Source organism: Chrysochloris asiatica, unplaced genomic scaffold (assembly GCF_000296735.1).
Source record: "Chrysochloris asiatica unplaced genomic scaffold, ChrAsi1.0 scaffold00087, whole genome shotgun sequence".
Classification (NCBI taxonomy): Eukaryota; Metazoa; Chordata; class Mammalia; order Afrosoricida; family Chrysochloridae; genus Chrysochloris; species Chrysochloris asiatica.
Genome location: NW_006408605.1, coordinates 12089199 through 12109242, shown reverse-complemented (window position 1 = coordinate 12109242; position 20044 = coordinate 12089199). Strand labels below are relative to the sequence as shown.

General features: G+C 39.7%; 1 protein-coding gene across 2 annotated transcripts in view; it reads left to right on the top strand.

Annotated features, from left to right (window-relative positions):
- Positions 1–20044, top strand: part of DIAPH1 (diaphanous-related formin 1) — a 186068-nt gene that overhangs the window by 31718 nt on the left and 134306 nt on the right. Inside the window, exons 2-3 of one of the 2 annotated variants that reach the window (XM_006866193.1) lie at positions 14119–14145; positions 15334–15489. In XM_006866193.1, coding sequence (XP_006866255.1) covers positions 14119–14145; positions 15334–15489 — 183 coding nt within the window. The remainder of the gene's footprint in view (positions 1–14118; positions 14146–15333; positions 15490–20044) is intronic. The other variant, XM_006866192.1, reaches the window with a different exon arrangement.

Here is a 20044-nt window from a genome sequence, read left to right as displayed (position 1 = left end):
CAAAAATTAGGTATGCCTGTATAGATTTCTGGGTTGAAAATCACTTTTCTTCAGTTTTTAAAATATATTCCTCTATTGCTGTTTAGCTTTTGATATTGTTAAGAAATCCACCTACACTCTGATTCCTTTGTACATGACCCATTTTCTGTCCTATAGTGGAAGCTTGAGGATTTTCTTTGTATTCTTTGTGTTTTGAAGTTTAACCGTTGTTGTTGTTAGGTGCCATTTAGTCGGTACTGACTCATAGCGACTTTATGCACAGCAAAACGAAACACTGCCCAATCCTGGGCCAGCCTCACTACTGTTGCCACGCTTGAGTCCATTGATGCTGCCACTTGGCCAATCCATCTCATTGGGGGTCTTCCTCTTTTTCTCTGACCCCTCCACCTTACCAAACATGATATCCTTCTCCAGCGACTGGTTCCTCCTGACAATATGTCCGAAGTATGAGAGACAAAATCTGGCCATCTTGGCCTCCAAGGAGCACTCTGGCTGCACTTCTTCCAAAACGGATCTATTGGTTCTTTTGGCAGCCCATGCACTTTCAATATTCTCCTCCAACGCCATAACTCAAAAGCATCAATTCTTCTACGTCTTCCTTATTCACTGTCCAGCTTTCACATGAGGTTATTGAAAATACCATGGCTTGGGTCAGGCGCACCTTAGTCCTCAAGCTGACATCTTTGCTCTTCAACACTTTAAAAAGGTCTTGTGCAGCAGATTTGCCTAATGCAATACGTCATTTGATTTCTTGACTGCTGCTTCCATGAGTGTTGATAGTTGATCCAAGAAGAATGAAGTCCTTGACAACTTCAATCTTTGCTACGTTATAAGAATTGTTTATTGGTTCAGTGGTGAGTATTTTTTTCTTGACATTGAGATGTAATCCATACCGAAGGCTGTGCTCTTTGATCTTCATCAGTAAATGTGTTAAGTCCTCATCACTTTCAGCAAGCAGGGTTGTATCATTTGCATATCACAGGTTGTTAATGAGTCTTCCTCCAATCCTGATGCTACGTTTTTCTTCATATAACCCAGCTTCTCATATTATTTGCTCAGCATACAGGTTTAACCATGGTATACCTTTGTTTGTGGAACTATAGTAACTGGACTGGGAAACACAAGGTTGGCAGTTCAGACTCACTAGCTGCTCCTCAGAAACCCTATACAGGGTTGCTGTGAGTTGGAATTGACTGGATGGTGCTTAACTGGTTCTTGATCATAATGCACCAGACTGCAAAGTCATTTAAACTGCAAGGTTGGTGGTTCAAGTTCACCAGCTGCTCCTTGGAAACCCTATATAGGGTTGCTATGGGTTGGAATTGACTCAATGGCACTTCCAACAACAGCGATATGCCTTTGTCCTTTGTTGGATTCTTTTTTTTTTTTTGGTCCTTTTTGCTGGAAACCTGTCCTTCAGTCCTTAGAAATTTTCTTTGTTCACTCTCTCATATGTTTTATTCCATAAATATCTGTATCTGAGAAATTTTCTTGAGTTATTGTTTCTCTGTTTTCTGGTTTCTCCTATTATTTGGATATTGGGCCTCTTAGAGTTCTTTACTATCCTTTCTCTTTATTTTTTCCATTCTGATCTTTTTGCTCTACTTTCTAGCAGATTTTCTCACCTCTTACCGTCCAGGCCTTCTATTAAGTTTTGTATTTCTCTTCTCATGTTCTCATATTTTCGCCGCCTTCTTCTGAATGTTTGTTTCTTTTTAAAATGGCATTATGGTCTTCTGTGAGGCTATCTTAATGATTTTTTTTAAACATGAAATTTTTCTCATGGTTTCTATCTGGCAAGTTGCTGTTTCTGCTTCTCCTGTTAAGTGTGTTCCTCAGATGTCTGATAATCCTGGGTTGCCTACACATATTTAAGAATGCCATACTTAAAACGTTGATTAAAAACCTGGTACCTGGGTACAGTTTTACAACTACGAGCTTTAATCTGTAGGACAGTGCCACCCAGTAGCAAGCTGCATGTGTAATTTTAAGATATTTCTATTGTTGTTAGATGCCATCAAGTCTGCTCCATTCATAAAAACCCTGCACACAACAGAACAATGCCTGATTCTGTCCCATCCCCAAACTGTAGTTATACTCATTATTGCAGCCACTGTATCAATCCATCTCATTGGGGGTCTTCCTCTTTTTCGATAACCCTCTACCAATCATGATACTGTTTTCCAGGGACTGGTCCCTTTGATAACATATCCAAAGTACTTGAGGTAATCTCTTTCCATCCTGACTTCTAAGGAGCATTCTGATTGTACTTCTTCCAAGATGGATTTTTGTGTTCTTCTGGCAGTCCATAATACTTTTATTATTCTTTGACAACATCATAATTCAAAGGCATCAATTCTTCTCTGGTCTTCCTTCTCCACTGTCCAGCTAACACATGTATATAAGGCAGTTGAAAAAACCATGGCTTGAATTGGGTGCACCTTAGTCCTCAGTGACATGTGAGCACTCTCTAACACTTGAAAGATGTCTTCAGCAGCAGATTTGCCCAATGCAATATGTTTGATTTCTTGGCTGCTCTTTCCATGATCATTGATTGTAGATCCAGGCAAAATGAAATCCTTGGCAATTTCAATCTTTTCTCCGTTTATCATGTAGTTTATTGGTGCAATTGTGAGGATTTTCATTTTCTTTACATTGAGTTGTAATCCATACTGAATTCAGGCTGTAGTTTTTAATCTTCCTCAGCAAGTGCTTCAAGTCCTCTTCACTTTCAACAAGCAAGGTTATGACTTCTGAATGTCAGAGATTGTTATGAACCTTCCTGCGATCCTAATGCCATGTTCTTATAGTCCATCTTCTCATATTATTTGCTCAGCATACAGATTGAATAAGTATGGTGAAAGGACACAACCGCAATTCACACCTTTCCAGATCTTGAACCACTCCATATCCTCTAGTTCTGTTTGAATGACTCCCTCTTGGTCTGTAGATTTCACATGAGCACAATTAAGTGTTCTGGAATTTCCATTCTTTGCATAGTTTGCTGTGATTCACACAGTTGAATACTTTTGCATAGTCAATTAAGCACAAGTAAAAAGCTTTCTAGTATTCTTTGCTTTCTGCTAAGATCCAACTGACGTCAGCAGTGATATTTCTTGTTCCACATCCTCTTCTGAATCCAGCTTGAATTTCTGGTAGTTTCCTGTTGATGTACTGCTGCAGCTTTTTTGAATTATCTCCAGCAAAATTTTACTTGCATGTGATATTAGTAATATTATTTGATGATTTCTGCCTTCTATTAGGTTACCTGCCTTTGGAATAGGCATAGATATGGATCTCTTGCAGTAGATTGGGTTTTCCAAATCTCCCATAGATGAGTGAGTACTTCCAGTGTTGCATCAGTTTGTTGAAATATTTCAGTTTGTATTTTGTCAACTCCTGGAACCTTGTTTTTCACTAATTCCTTCTGTAGCTTGGAGTTCTTTATCCAGTACCACCAGTTCTTATTCATATGCAACTTCCTGAAATGGTTAAACAGCAACCATTTCTTTCAGGTACAGTGACTCTGTATAGTCTTTATATCTTTAGATGCTTTCTGGATCATTCAATATTTTGCCCATGTTCTTGTTGTTGTGTGCTTTTGATTCAATTCTAACTTGTTGTTGTTAAGTGCCATCGAGGTGGTACCAACTCATAGCGACCCTATGCACAACAGAACAAAACACTTTACGGTCCTGGGCCAGCCTCACTATTGTTGCCACACTTGAGCCCATTGATGTTGACACTTTGCCAATCCGTCTCTCTGAGGGTCATCCTTTTTTCTCTGACCCTCCACCTTACCAAACATGATATCCTTTTCCAACGACTGGATGTCTGAAGTATGAGACACAAAGTTTGGCCATCCTGGCCTCCAAGGAGCATTCTGGCTGCACTTCTTCCAACACAGATCAGTTGATTCTTTTGGCAGTCCATGGCACTGTCAATATTCTCCTCCAACACCGTAACTCAAAAGCATCAATTCTTCTATGGGCTTCCTTATTCACTGTCCAGCTTTCACATGCATATGAGGTTATTGAAAATACCATGCTAACTCATAGTGACCTAGTATTGGGTTTCCAAGAATGGCTAGTGGGTTTTGAACTACTGACCTTATGGTTGCAAGTCCAGGACCTGTTTTGACCATTCCAGGACCTGTTTTGACCACAGAATCCTTCAATATTGCAGTTCAAGGCTTGACTTTTTTCTTCAGTTCTTTCAGCTTGAGAAGTATGCTGAACATGTTCTTTCCTTTTGGTTTTCTAACCCTAGGGTTTTGCACATTTCATTATGATATTTTACTTTGTCTTCTCAAGCTGCCCTTTGAGATCTTCTGTTCAGCTCTTTTAATTCATCATCTCTTCCAGTCACTTTAGCTAGCTTCTCTATGTTTAAGAACAAGTTTCAGAGTCTCCTCTGACACCTGTACTTTGTCTTCTTTCTTTCCTGTCTTTTCATGATCTTTTGCTTCCTTCATGTATGATGTTTTCAGTCATCAGTGTTTAATACCTTAAATTTGTTCTTGAGATGGTCTTTAAATTCAGTACTTGTTTTAATTTTTTTCAGCTTCCGCTTGAACTTTCATAGAGCAACTGATGGTCTGTTCCACAGTTGACCCCTGGCTGATGATATTGAGCTTCTCCATTGTCTCTTCTCACAGATGTAGTCAGTTTGATTCCTGTGTACGCCATCTCATGAGGTCCATGTGTGTAGTCGCCTTTTATGTTGTTGAAAAAAGTATTTGCAGTGAATAAATTATTGGTCTTGCAAAAGTCTATCATATAATATCCAGCTTTGTTTCTATCACCAAGGCCATGTTTTCCAACTATTAATTCTTCTTTGTTTCTAACTTTTACATTCCATTCACCAGTAATTGGAGTCCTGGTGTGATGCTGTGGTTTAATGCACTGAACTGAAAGGTTGGTTTGAACCCATAGGGTTGGCAGTTCAAGCTCACCAGTTGATCCTTGGAAACCCTATACAGGATTGCTATGAGTCGGAACTAGCTTAACAGCAATAACAATCCTTCTTTGTTTCTAACCTTTACATTCCAATTACTAGTAATTTTCAATGCATCCTGATTGCATGTTTGATCAGTTTCAGACTGAAGAAATTGGTAGAATTCATCAATCATCACCATTGACCTTAGTGATTAGTACGTAAATTTGAATAATAGTATTTACTGGTCTTCCTTGCAGGCTTATGGATATTATTCTATCATAGACTGCATTGTACTTCAAGATGGACCTTGAAACATTCTTTTTGATGATAAATGTGATGCCATTCCTCTTCAATTTGTCATTCCAAGCATAGTAAACCATATGACTGCCAGATTGAAAGTGGCCAATACCAGTCATTTCAGGTTACTGATACCTAGGATGTCAGTCTTTATGCATTATATCAGGCAATGTTTCCCTGCTACCCATAAGGTTTTCAGAGGCTAATCCCTCAGAAATGGACCAGCTACTCCTCCTTCTTAGTCTGTGTTTAGCCTTGAAGCTCGGCTGAAACCTGTACAGCATGGGTAACCCTGCTGTTTTTTTTTTTTAAATCCCAGTGGCATAGCTTCCAGCATCACAGCAACACGCAAAAACCACTACAGTATAACAAACAGATAGGTGTGTGGGGAGTTTTATAGTAGGTACGTTTTAGAAAAGTGAAAAGACATGTGAAATTAATTAGGTATTTTATTTAATCTGATATATCTAAACTATTTCAACATGCATTAGATGAAAAGTTATTAATGAGGTATTTGACATTTTAAAAAATATTAAGTCTTTGAACTGCAGTGTGTCTTTTATACTTGCAGCACAGATGCTGTTATTCTCTAGAGAAACAAAACCAGGGAAGCTTATATTCACACATACACAGAGAAGCTTATATCTAGTAAATGGATATAATTGTTAAGATTGATGAGTTTCAAGTCCCTGGACCAAATGTCAGGCTGGAGACTTCTGACTCCTATAGCTACAGGGGCTGATGAGCCCTAGATCAATGGGTCAGATGGCAGGTAATATGGCAGGCTGCTGGCTCAAGTCCAGAGAACTGGAGATCAGATGACAAGCCAGATGCAGGATCCAGACCCAGAAAAAATTAAGCAAGTTTTGCCTGAGCATCCAATATATTGGAATCAAGGTACACACCTGAGGTACTTTCTTTCAATTAACTGGCTGTTCATAGCCAATCTCATTATGGGGGGATTACTATGTCCTAACTGCCAAGCCACTGAGAGAATCTTGGCCCAGCCAAGTTGACACACAACCTTAACTATCACAGATGCTAAATTTTCATCAGGAATACTTACTCTGTATTTAGAGCTATTAAAATTTATAAATGAAAAAAATAGTTTCATATACCAACAATATTGCAAACATACTTGTTTGCCAATAACTACCTATGTTAGTTTTTAAACTTATTCTTTTTTCTGCTCTACTAGCCACTTTTGAAAATGCTCAATAGTTACATGTGGCTAGTGGCATATTATCATATTGGTCAGCAGGACAATAGAGTGATCTACTTGAACTGTGTAAGCATCCTTAGGTCACTTTTCCTGGGCTTGTCTGATTCCTCAAAAGATTTTTCCAACCTTCTGCCTCAAGGATAAAAGCCTGACTGACTGCTATTTTCCTGAGGGACTAGTGTGAGTGTGTGTGTGGGGGGGGGGGGGTGGAGTGCCAAGTGTTTTAGCATATAGTATGCATTGTTGTTGTTAAGTGCCTTTGAGTCAGTTGACTCATAGTGCCCCTGTGCTCTGTGTATATAGGGTTTCCAAGGAGTGGCTGGTGGGTTTGAACTGCCGACTTTGTGATTAGCAGTCCTCCAGCATCACCCCATAGGCTTACTTAACTGCCACCTTTTTGGCATAGAATCCCTGCCTGTAACTGTGCTTGGTATTCCCTGATCCAGATACTGCTTTAGTCCCTTCTAAAAATAAACTTTCAGACTTGTGCAGAAGTAAGAGGATAGTTTCCTAATAGCATCAAGGGAGTGGAATTTAGGGATTTAACTGCTTCTTAGACACTTTTTAGCCAACCTTCATATTTTAGCCTCCTCCTCCTTCCACCCCTAGTTTCATAGATATCTGATGCCACTCATTCCTGAGTCTATCAGGATTCTTAAGTATAATGTGGATTTGCTATTGACTTTTCTTACTGTTGGTTTAAGACTGAGCTTTCTTGGATCTGTTGAGTCAAATTTGCTATAAAAATTTCAGTTCTATAGATTTAGTCGATTTTTCAGGAGGAGAAAAATTAGATGCTTTCGTTTAGTGTGCCATCTTTTACCTGGAAATTAATCTATACTCATGAGCCATATTTTGTTTTTGTTTTTAACATTTCATTCAATATTTATGCTTCCTTCAATATCTATATAGTTAAAGTTCTCAGTGTAGAACTCAATAGGAGGGACAGGGAGTGAGGTATTTAACACAGGGTTTGGTTTGGGAGCAGAAGATAATTGACAACAAGAGAGGAGAATGTTGCAAGTGAAAGCATTTAGAAGCTGATAGGATGATTAGAATTCTTGCCTTCCATGCAGGAGGCTCAGGTTCGATTCCCAGCCAATGAATCTCAAGGGCAGATACCATTCATCTGTCAGTAGCGACTTGTGTGTTGCTACAATGCTGAACAAGTTTCAGCAGAACTTCCAGACTAAAGCAGACTAGGAAGAAAGGGTTGGCAATCTACTTCTGAAAATCATACAGAAAATCAGTGAAAGTCCTGTGGATCACAATGGCCTGGTCCTATGAATTGGGGGCCAGTAGCATGACTAGAAACTTTATAAGCTTGGATGTTGTTGGAGTCATAAAGCATAAATACAGCTCTAATAGCATTTACCTTCCTGAACTCTATTCTCATGATCCAGGAACCTCTTGTTCTGCATCTCATGAGAATCTACAAAACAATTAATGATACAATTTAAAAATATCCACAGTTTACTGTTTGTAAATATTGTATACATAGTATCTGTAAGAAAAACTGACAGTATCAAAAAAGTAAACAAAACACCCTCCGTATACTGTAGCAGCAGGTTTCCATTTCAGCAATTGAATTGAACTTACTATTTGGGTATTCTGTTGGGTTTTGTAGAAGGAACCCTAATGGTGCAGTGGTTTGAACCCATCAGCTGCTCCATGGGAAAAAGGTGAGGAAGTCTGCTTCCATGAAAATTTACAGTTCTACCCTGTTCTCCAAGGAGCCCCAGTAGGGTAGTGGAGTACAAGCTGGGCTGCTAACTACAAGGTCAGTAGTTCAAATCTACCAGTCGCTCTGTGGGAGAAAGACGAGGTTTTCTACTCCTATAAAGATTTACAGCCTCAGAACCCTTATACAGGGTCGCAATGAGTCAGAGCCTACTCGGTGGCACACTGCCACCACCAACCACCCTGTACTATAGGGTCATTATGAGTTGGAATTGACACAAGAACAGTGGGTTTTGGGTTCTGAAAGGAGCTCTGGTGGCTCAGTGGATAATGCTTAGTTGCCAACCAAAAAAGTTGGCAGGTTGAACCCTGTCACTTCATGGGAGAAAGATGTAGCAATCTGCTTCTGCATAGATTACAGCCTTGGAAACTTTATTGTTGTTAGGAGGACAGTTCTAACCTGTCCTCCAGGGTCCCTATCAGTCAGAATTAGCTCCAGGGCAGCCATTGGATTCTGAAACACAGTTTTGCCTTTACTTACTGTGATTTACTTTGCTGGTTGTTGCTGCCCTCTGTTGGACTAGTGGAAGAACTGTAGCTTTATCCTGCATACATCACCAAAGCTTGAATACTTTTTAAATTTTATTTCTAGAAAAATTTTAATTGTGAATTGAGTGTAGGTTTATAGAGCAGGTTAGCCATTTTACATTCAACAAATTATAAAGTTTGTTTCATCTTGATTGGAATCCTCTTAATGTAACATAATTAACCATTGCCTCCCTGTGTTTCTTGTGTCCATTCTTCCTTCTTTTTCCATCTTTCTGAATTTTGTCCTTAGGTAAATACTGATCTTTTGATCTCCGATGGTTGACTGTTTTATGGTGTGTGTACCTCACTAGTTGTTGTCCCCTCTATCTGCCTAGCTATTGCTTGTATAAAAATTGAGCAATGGGAATGAGTTCAGTTCTAGACCTGAAGCATGATCAAGGACCATAGTTGTGGGGTTTTAGCTGCCTCTATATGACCAGTATGCCTAGCCTTTTTTTTTTTTTTTATAATTTAGAGTTTTGTTCTACATTTTCTCCCACTCTATCCAGAACCTTCTAATATATACTCCATTTGGAGTAGTTGGTAGTGGTAACTTGGCACCATCTCGTTCTTCTGGTTTCAGGGTTTTGGAGGCTTCCTGTGTTCCATTAGTCCATTGGACTAGTTGCTTCCAAGCATCTTCAATTATTATCACTTTTCTTTCCTCTGGATAAGGGAAAATAGTAGCACTTTAGATGGCCACTCAGGATTTTAAATTTTATTCACTATTCACCATGGTAGGATATAGAACATTTCTCTTTGTGGACTATGTTATGCCAATTGACCATGGTGTCTCCTGAAACTATGGTCCTGAGCCCCCAAGCCCAGCAAATCATTCCCTCAAAGTGTTTGGTAATGTCTAAGAAGTTTTCATAATTTTGTGCCCTGTATGAGTTTTTTTTTTTTTTTTAAAGAAGGATCAAATTTGTTTCTCTTATGAGAAGATTTTCATGTTTTTGTGTTTTTTTTTATCTAAAAGCAAGAGCTTTATATTTAAGAACATTAATGACTGGAACAAAGCAGAGGGCTTTTCCCATAGATTTGGGCTTTGGAATCTAGAGACCTGATTTAGTTCTTTACCCAGTTTAACCCCTAATTATGTGATCTTGATGAATTATTCAACCTGTTTATGTTCATTGATACAATGAAGCGGTAGAATCGACTTTGAGGGCTTAACCAGGAATTGATATTTTAGGAAATCACCAACAAGTTGTAGCATTTATTCATAGGAAATATGATGACTGAGTCTCAGGCTGTGCCCTCAGGAAGCTGAGTTTGGAAGAGGATAAAGCAGGCAGACAATCAAAGAAAATTAGAATCATCTTCCCCACCTCAACTCCTAGGCTCAATGTTAGCCAAGCAGTAGTAGATAGGTATACAGAAAGGACATTAACACTAATGAGGTATGCGTGCCACAGAATGGTCATCCATTCAAGGTCAAAAGAACAGCATTTATCTAAGGACAGAAATCAAAAGAGTAGGCAAGAAGGAGGACTAGAAATGGGGAACCCAGGGAGGAAGTGGGGTAGGTGCTGTTCCATTGAGGGGATTACAACCATTGAGATGGAATAAAGGGCATCATTTATATCATTTATTGAATGTAAAACTGATGAGCCACTCTCTAAACCTTCACTCACAATAAAAAGTAGAAAACTATTTAAAAAAAACAACCCTAAGGGATCACACTGTGATTCTATATCCTGGTTTACCTTAGGCTCCATTCAGAATCCTTATTTGCCACAGACAGAACTTTATGATCTACTGGTTTGTAAGATGTTAAATTGCTAAGCCTCTTACATTGATAGCTGACCAACCAGGGAATTGTTTTTACTCTGGGTTCCTTTCAAAACTGCAACTATTTTTGGTCCCTGAGTAAATGAATCAGAGGAAAACAACCAAATGTCAGAAACCCAAAGATGCCCACCAAACATCGTGCCTTTTTCTTAGTGTTTGAGGGTACAAAGATGCACCATCTTTATATTCGGACTGGATATCCCAACATTATCCAGACCACTTAATTGTAGAAATTTCACAGAGATGGCACCTAAATTTCCAGGGGTTTTATCTCCTAGCTACTGGCACATAGAGTCCTGGTGTGGTGCTGTGGGTTAATGCGCCAGACTGCAAATCCATTTGAACTGCAAGATCGACGGTTCAAGCTCACCAGCGCCTCCTCGGAAACCCTATACAGGGTCGCTATGGGTCGGAATCAACTCAATGGCACGTAACAACAACACCAACAACTGGCATATACATGTCTTAAAGGTATCAAGGGTGTCAGTTACTTCTGCTCTCCACATTTTACCAGCTATCTGTCCCTATCATAGTGGAATAACATGGCGAGCTATGGGGTTTTTTGTTTTTTAAGTTCTTTTAACCCTAATTTTAGCACAGAACCAGAGAGTTGGCATCAGTCATAGGAAATACTGTATTTGTGATAGTGGGAAAGATGACCAATTCAACAATACATACCAGGTGCCAGGAGCTGCGATAGGTGTTGACAGCTGGGACAGATGCCAGCCCACATCGGAAACAGAACCTTCAACTAATTGAAGTAACCATTGACTGGATTGATTCACCAAGATTCAAACTAGTGAGTTAAATGGAAATATATTAGAAACCACCCTACCCAACCAACAAAACAAAACAATTATAATCCAATTTAAGTGTGATGAGATAGTCAATACTTACTGTGGAAACATGGAATTCTGGTGCAGCACTGTAGGATAAGCACTGGACTGCTAACCACAATTGGTGGTTCAGACCCACCAGCCACTCCTTAGAAAACCTCTACAGGGTCACTGTGAGTCAGAATTGACTCAATAACAAGAACTGTGGAAACACAAGAAGAGGTAGGTACCTATTCAACCCTAGGTGATCGGTGGCTGGACTCTTAGAGGTGTATCATCCTGAAGGGAATGTTGGATTTAGCTTGAAAGGCTAATCCAGGTTGATGGAAGCAGGATTGTAAAAGATTGGAATGGTGAGGCACTATGATCTATTTGTAGACCTGCAACTAATTCAGTAGGACTAGAAGTTTGAAGTTGAGGATTTGTTGAGAGGTGAGACTAGGGAAAGAAGCCAGGAGCATCACATGCCACTCTAAGGAATTTGGATTTAACCTGAGTTCAGTGGGGAGCTACTGATGTGTTTTAAATGGGGAAGCAGCACACACAGCTTAACATTTTAGAAAAATTACTTTTGGATATAGTATGGGGAATGGATCTGGTTGGGGCAGACAGGACAGAAGGTAGGGAGATCAGTTATGAACAAGAAATGTTGAGTGCCAACAAGTCGATTCTGACCCATAATGACCCTGTGTATAGGGTTTCCAAAGAGCAACTGGTGAGTTTGAATCACCAACCTTGCAATCGAGTGCTTATCCTTCAGCATTACACCAAGACTCCAGTAGGGATGGGTGGAAGATAGATGAATCAAGAGTACTGTGTAAGTAGCAAAAACAGGTTGCAAGTTTCCCTGTCCTCAATTCAACTGCTGCTTTGAGCAATCAGCTGCCACTGCTTCTTTAGGCCCATGTTCTGTTACCTTTAGGACATGCATCCCAGAGTTTTGGATCTTGCTTGGTTTTCAGTTTAGGGGGGAAGATCTGGAAGCAATTGCCCTTAGGGCAAATGAGTTTAACTCTGGTAAATGAGTTTAAAATGACAGCCCAACTCTCCACACCATCCTTCTTATAACTTGTTTCACCGCTATCTGCCAGCTGACTCTGGGACGTAACAAGAGGAGCTGTTGTGTGTCTCCTTGGATGGTGGTATCTTTCTGCCTCAACAGCCTTCTGCCTTTGCTTTCTAGCAAGCAGTCCACACAAAAGGACTGTAAATTCCATTGATGTTGAGCAAGGCTCCTAGGATTTTAGGTGCGTGATTAGCATTGATCTGAGGGACACTTGCTGACCTCCTCTGTACCATGGAGAGCAAAATTAAAATGCACCGTTTATACTGGTTTTAGCCAAAGTCTCATATAGAAAATGTATGTAATGATGTAAATTTTTCTTGCCCTGATGAAGGTTAGAAAGGACATTGTCAGGGATAGAACTAGTTTTTCATAAATTGAGGAAGATTAGGCAAGAGATACTGTACTAATTCAAGGACACTAACAAAAAGCAAATAGGGTTTCCAATAAAGTAGGAATAATTTCTGCTTTCCTGAGCCTGCTTTTTCTAACTTTGTGTGTATGTGTGAAGGATGTTGTTGTTGTTATGTGTCGTGGAGTCAGTTCTGACTCATAGCGACCCTGTACAGGGTTTCCGAGACTGTAAATCTTGACAGGAGCAGAAATCCTCATCTTTTTCCCGTGGAACAGTTGGTAGTTTTGAATTGCTGACCTTGTGGTTCGCAGCCCGATTCGTAACCACTACGCTACCAGAGTGCAGAGAAAAAGAACATAAGACATACAGTTTAAAGAATAATTATAAACAATATCCATGTAATCACATCAAGAAGTAAACTCTTGTAAGCACTCTAGAAGCCTGCCTGTTCCCTTCTCCAGCCACAACTCTTCTCCCTAATCATTGTTTTGACATTTGTGGTAATGGTAATCATTCCCCTTATAATTTTGTAGTGCATTACAGTTTTGTCTGGTTTGGGAATTGTTTGTGAAATTATGTATAATGTGAGTAGCTGTAATTTCATTCACTTTCTTTGCGTAATTGTGTTTATTGCACCAGTATATCAGTTTATTTGTCCATTTTGCTCTTGATGGATATTTGGAATGTTCTCTGTTAGATATCACAATGTTGCTGTGAACATTCATATTAGTACATCCTGCTACTTTCATGCAAGTTTCAGTAGAACTGACATTTAGAAACTGATATATTGAGTTGGAGTGCATGTGTATGTGGCACTATAGGATAATAACTGGACTGCTGACCACAGGTAGGTATTTCAAACCGCCAGCTTTGTGGATAGCAGTCAAGTGCTGATCCTACCGTGCCACACCAGCACAATTTCCCATCAGTAGTGTGTGAGAATTCCCATTACTCTACAACTAGACAGATGTGAACATTTTTGCCAACCTAGGGAGTACAAAATGGTATCTTATGATTTAAATTTGAATTTCCTTATTTACTAATGAAGTTGAGCACATTGTGATATGTTTAGTGGTCGTTTGAATTTAGAGTCTATTCAATTCTCTACCTTTTTTTTTAAAACAGAGTCATATGTTAGGGACCTTAACGTTCTTCCTACCTTTTAACTGAAGGGATGTGATAATGGGTAGTTGGTAGAAATCTTCTTCTAGCTTGTGGGAAATAGTTTAGGTCATTTCAACTTAGATTCTTTTTTTATCCCCAACCTCTCTGGTGTTTGGGATATTTCCCAGTACTTCACTGAGCCCTCCTCACTTTCTTCTCCCTTCTTTCTCCTGTTTCTTAGACTCTGAAGCGGCTCATGGCAGATGAGGTAAGGAAATTTTGTTTAGCCATGTGCATGTTCTAGATCATTTCCTACACTACGATATTTACCGGTTGTCGTTAACTATGACTTTCTGTAACTTGTAATGGTGATTTGGGTTCTGTTCCCAGAGAATCCCAAGGCTTTTCCTAACCCTTTGCTATGTATTTGGCCCATTGCATGCATTTCCCTGACACACTCATCAGCTTCTAGGATAGGCATGCTCATTAAACTCCAAGCTAACTATTGGTCTGGGTGCCAGTACTATTACTTGCAACCTTACAGTGATAGTAGACATTTATTATTTTCAAATGTGTAGAACTGATAAGCTGTAGCTTATTGGTGGCTCTTTTTGATAGGAACAGCTGTACTTATAGGTTGAGGAATGGTTAGTGAACATTTGTTTGACAGATGGGGTCTATATGCCTCTGAAGTACATTATATTCTTAGCTGACTACATTTGTTCTAATTTGAGAAGTAGGTATTGAATTTTTGCTGTCTTCATAACACAAGTGCTATGGACCTTACAAAAGTAGAAAAAGGAATGTTTTCTGATTTTTACGGTGTTTACCATGTATGACTTAGATCAATTAAAATCTAACCTCTTGAAGAGAAGGGTCCTCTGGGGGCCTTCCCTTATTTATTATTGGGTAGCTAGAAGGAAACAGAAGGAACCTTGGTGGCACTGTAAGATAAGCACTGGACTGCTAACCACAAGGCCAACAGTTCAAATCCACCTGGTGCTCCTCAGGAGCTCTCTGCTCCCACAAAAATTTACAGCCTCAAAAACCATAGGGCCTCTATGAGTCAGAATTGACTCAATGGTAGTGGGGGAAGGAAACAGGACATTGTATTGAGCGATTTCTGCATATGAGATACTTTCAACTCTGTTGCTACAAAAACAGCTTAGAAATGGCAGGGGAGTGCAAGGACAAAGTTTCTTCTTTTTAAAGAACTTTCAAATCTCTGTACTTTAGTTCTCTCATCTTTCAATGAAGATGAGAGTAAAGTCAGTATACTAAATTAGATATGAGGAAGACTGATATTGCCTTTTCATGCCAGAAGATTTGAACTGCCCACGAACCAGAGGAACCACACATGTAGATGAGGTTAGAGGATTGGCTATTTGATGTTTGGTTTTTCTGTGTAGATGAAGATGAATTGCTGCTAATATTTTTTTTTTTTTCGCTTCCTCAGCTGGAGAGATTTACCAGCATAAGAAGTAAGAAGGAAAAGGAAAAGCCCAGTTCTGCTCATAGAAATTCATCTGCATCATATGGGGATGATCCCACAGCACAGTCATTGCAAGATGTTTCAGATGAGCAAGTGCTGGTTCTTTTTGAACAGATGCTGGTAAGTTTCCCACTCCGAAACCTTGTTTCTTCTTAAAGATGCATTTAAGCCTTTCTTTTGCATGAGGAGCTTTTTTTTTTTTTTGGCGTGTTCCCCCTTCACTAGCCCTACATTATAAAGAACTCCAGGCTTAACAAGGAAGTTCATAATAATCCTGTTAACTAAGGAACTAAATATTGCCTGTCCCTGTCCATAAAGTTGGAATTCATGAATTAAGCTTAGTAACATCTGATCACTGACCGTCCTGTTAATGTTCTGCCCAGCAACACTTTAGCCACGAAGGCACAGGGAGAGTAGACTAACTCATATGATGTATGAGATCAATCTCTGGGATAAGCCAGAATAGTCAAAAATGTTAACTCATTCACAGTGAGCTCTATACAGAGGAGAAGTTGAGGAATGGAAAGGTCCTTTATGTAGTGGTAAATCTGGAATTACTAAAAAACATGTAAGGATTGTGGCTGAAAGTAGTTGAGTAGTAAATTGTGCATGAATTTTGTAGTCCTCAATTAGATATCCACGGGAGAAAGATGAGGCTTTCTGCTCCCGTAAAGATTTACAGCCTCAGAAACCCTGTACAGGGTTGCTATGGGTCAGAACCAACTCCACGGCACATAACAACAATTAGATGTCAGTTTGAGGACTAAAGTGTACCTGACCCAAGCTATGATATTTTCAGTAGCCTCATATGCATGGGAAAGTAGAAGAATTGATACATTTGAGTTACAGTGTTGGAGAAGAATACTAAAAGTACCAATAACTGCTAGAAGAACAAACAAAAATCTTGTGTTGGAAGACGTATAGCTAGAATGTACCATAGAAGCCAGGATGGCAAGACTTCATCTCTCATATTATCAGGAAGGACCAGCCCCTGGAGAAGGATATCATACTTGGTACTGTGGGGAGTCAGTGAAGAAGAGGAAGACCCCTCAGTGAACTGGACTGGCACAGAGGCAGCAGCAATGGGCTCAAGCTTAACTATGATTGTGAAGATGGCACAGGACTGGGCAGCATTTTGTTCTGTCACATATAAAGTCGCTCTGAATCTGAACTGACTCGACAGCACCTAACAGCAACAGTGAGGAAGACAACATACTTGTGATAAGTCTTAGAAAGTTTTAAGTACATGCTTATCTCAGTTACCTAGTGCTGCTATAACAGAAACCTCAAGGATTTCTGCTTTCACAAATGTATTCTCTCACAGTTTAGGAGGCTAGAAGTTCGAATTCAGAGCGCTAGCTCTGAAGAAAGGTCCTTGTCTCCTTCAGCATTCCTTGGCAATCTCCATGTGTCTTGACATCAGTCTTTCCCTAGATCTAGGAGCTTCACAGTGTAGGAACTCCAGGTCCAAAGAATGCACTCCACCCCCCACTCTTCTTTCTTGGTGGTAGTAGGTCCCTCTTACTCTGCTCACTTCTCGCTCCTTTAATCTCTTGTAGGAGTCCTAGTGTGGCACTGTGGGTTAATGCATCAGACCACAAAGTCGTTTGAACTGCAAAGTCAGTGGTTCAAGCTCACCAGCTGTTCCTTGGAAACCCTATACAGGGTCACTATGGGTTGGAATCGACTCGACAGCATTTAACAACAATGACAATCCCCCTGGGGAAACTCCCTTACAATGTATCAGACTTATGATGGGACTAAAGGTGTTGCAGCCTATCCATAGTTCGCTTGTTGATTTATCACATCATGGAGAATAATCATGTAACTGTCATATTACATTATTATATAATTGCCCAACCACTGAGACTCATAGCCCAGCCAAGTTCACTCATACTTTTTTATTTTTAACTGTTTTATTGTGAATTATGTGATAGTGTACATGGGAGAACATTAGCTTTATGTCATCCTGTCGTATATTGATACATTGCCATGGTTACAATCCCCTCCATGCATCATCAACCAACCAAAGGGTACACTCCATAAGCCTTCCCCCCAGTCGTCAGCACACAGCCCCTCTCCCTCTCTGGGACTAGAGTTCCTAGCCGCTCCATCTCCCCACATCATCTTGACTCATACTTTTGGGAGACACAATTCAGTCTATCCCGGTGCTTATAAGTTTCCTAAGAAGGAGCTCTGGTAGCGTACTGGTTACGAATTGGGCTGTGAACCGCAAAGTCAGCAGTTCGAAACTACCAGTTGTTCCACGGGAGAAAGATGAGGCATTCTGCTCCCATAAAGATTTACAGCCTCGGAAACCCTGTACAGGGTCACTATGAGTCGGAACCGACTCCACGGCACTTAACAACAACAACAAAAAGACCAGTATGTTGTATGGCTATATGATCACACACTCAAGTAGAGGTTAGAATTATACCTAACTTAATTAAAAGCATGGATTTTAGAGGTAAAGGGAGATCTGGGTTCAAATCCCCTCAGCCCAGCCACCTAGTTCCATAATATTAGGCAACCTTTTCATGTAAAGCCTTTCATGTAAACTAGGAAGGATATTTATTGCCTACATTATAAGGTATCATACAAGGGGGTGTCAAAAAGTTCATGGAAAAACCCCATTACCTTTTAATTTTATTTTTCCACAAACTTTTTGAAGCCCCATCATATAGAAGGAGGACTTCTGATGTAGCACTGTGAGTCAGCACTGGACTTCGAACCATAAGATCGGCAGCTCAAACCTACCAGCTGCTCCTCAGAAACCCTATACAGAGTCTCTATGAGTCAGAACTGACTCGACTTAACAACAACAATCAAATATAAAACCCTTAAAAAGGGACCTGGAACATAGTAAATTCTTAACTGCTACTATTATTATTTTTTATTAAAGTGTTTTGGTTACCTCTGAACGTCCTAACATTCCAAGTGTAGTAAGAGTCATAAGAGTATGCCATCAAGACAGTCTGTTGACTTTGGATTGCAAATGTATGTGTTTTTTACTGGGCAGGAAGCATAAATAAGCAGGGCTTTGAATCTGTTCAAAATAATTAAGTCATGACTGACTAAACAAAATCAGAATAGACCCAAATTTTACAATTTTGGGTAAAGCAAAACAGAAAGAATTATATGTCGAGGCCCTGCAATGGAGACTCAGAAGAGGCATTGGGAGCCCTTTCAGGAGCCTGATGCAGGAGGCTAGATTATTGCCAAGATTATGATGAGCAATACATATTCAAACTACCATCTTTGACTAGGCACCGTTGCTTCCAACTCAGCCAGTCTAGAGATGTGGTTGCTATGCATTGCGCATTCTACCCTTGTTTTTTAAGAAAAGATTAAGTTTCTAGCAGGCCACTGAACCATGATTTTTCCTGTTCCAGTTCATCCACATTTTCCAAATCCAGGTCTGTTCTAATTTTGCGTTGTTGGTCATCACTGAAGCAGGAAGAACAGGTCTGAAGCCCTGTTAAATAAGTTAAACAGACTAGACAGAGCTGATAGAGAAGTGTAAGAAATGGATAAATTGAAGAAGGCTTTTGATGTTTTTGTAATGTTGATTTAAGCAAAACATACTTTATGTTTGTGTCCAGTGCACCACATTGCAGACTTCTCTGTTTAAATTCACTTCAAAAGGAAAAATAAAACAAAAAAATATATTGGGAATTGAATCTGAAAAATTTCTAATTTTTATTACTTGAAGGCAATGATTCCTTCAACCTCCTTTCCCAAGAAGAAAGTAAACTATTTTCATTGTTTTTTTCACTATATTTTCCTGATTTCAAATAATATTCCCAGTTTACTAGGGTTAAACTTGTACACACTAAGGTACTAAACTCTGACACTTGGTGATACTTAATATAGACTCAAACACAGCCTTTCCTCCAACAAAATACAAGTTATATCTATAAAGGGGCCTTTGCTTTATCAGAGTTTTCTATTCTTTCTTCATGGGAAAGGAGTTGTATAGGATTGAGTTACAGGGGTAATGGGTATCTAGGCCCTAGAGTTTGCCGATTTTGCTGGTGTTTGGATGGTGCCAGTCATCTAGTGCTTCGTTCTGAAGAGGGAGGTTATTAAGGTCCAAAAAAAAATAATAATAATAATGGCTTTTCTTTTAACAATACAAAGCAAAATGTTGCCTGTATATTATTGCTGTTGTTAAGTGCCATCTAATTGGTTTTGACTCATAGCAACCCTGTATAGGGTTTCCAAGGAATGACTTGTACTTGTCCAACAGAACCACACCAGGATTTACAAAGATGTCCATTTTTCTTAGAAAAAGGTGAGAGTTTATATGAATAAAAACCCATAGGGAGAGGCGGGGCTTGATGGCGGCTAAGGTGGAGGTGCAGTGAAGTTCGCCGTCAGCCATACCACATAATACCAGACAAAGCAGATCCAGGGCAGAGGTCCAAAACTCGGAACCACAGAGATAGGAACATTTAAAAAGTTTGAAGGCGTATAGCTAGTGGAACTTGAAGCTGAAGTAAGAAATCATGTACTTTAGAACCTCCCGGGCTCAGAGCCGACATCTTGGGCGAGACCAAATGGCAAGACCAAGCAGGAGAACAAAAACACCGTGGAAAAAGGCTGCGGGAACCTTGGAACAAAGGTGGACAATACACTTTGTCAGTTTTGCTTTGTTCTGATTTTCTTTTTTTTT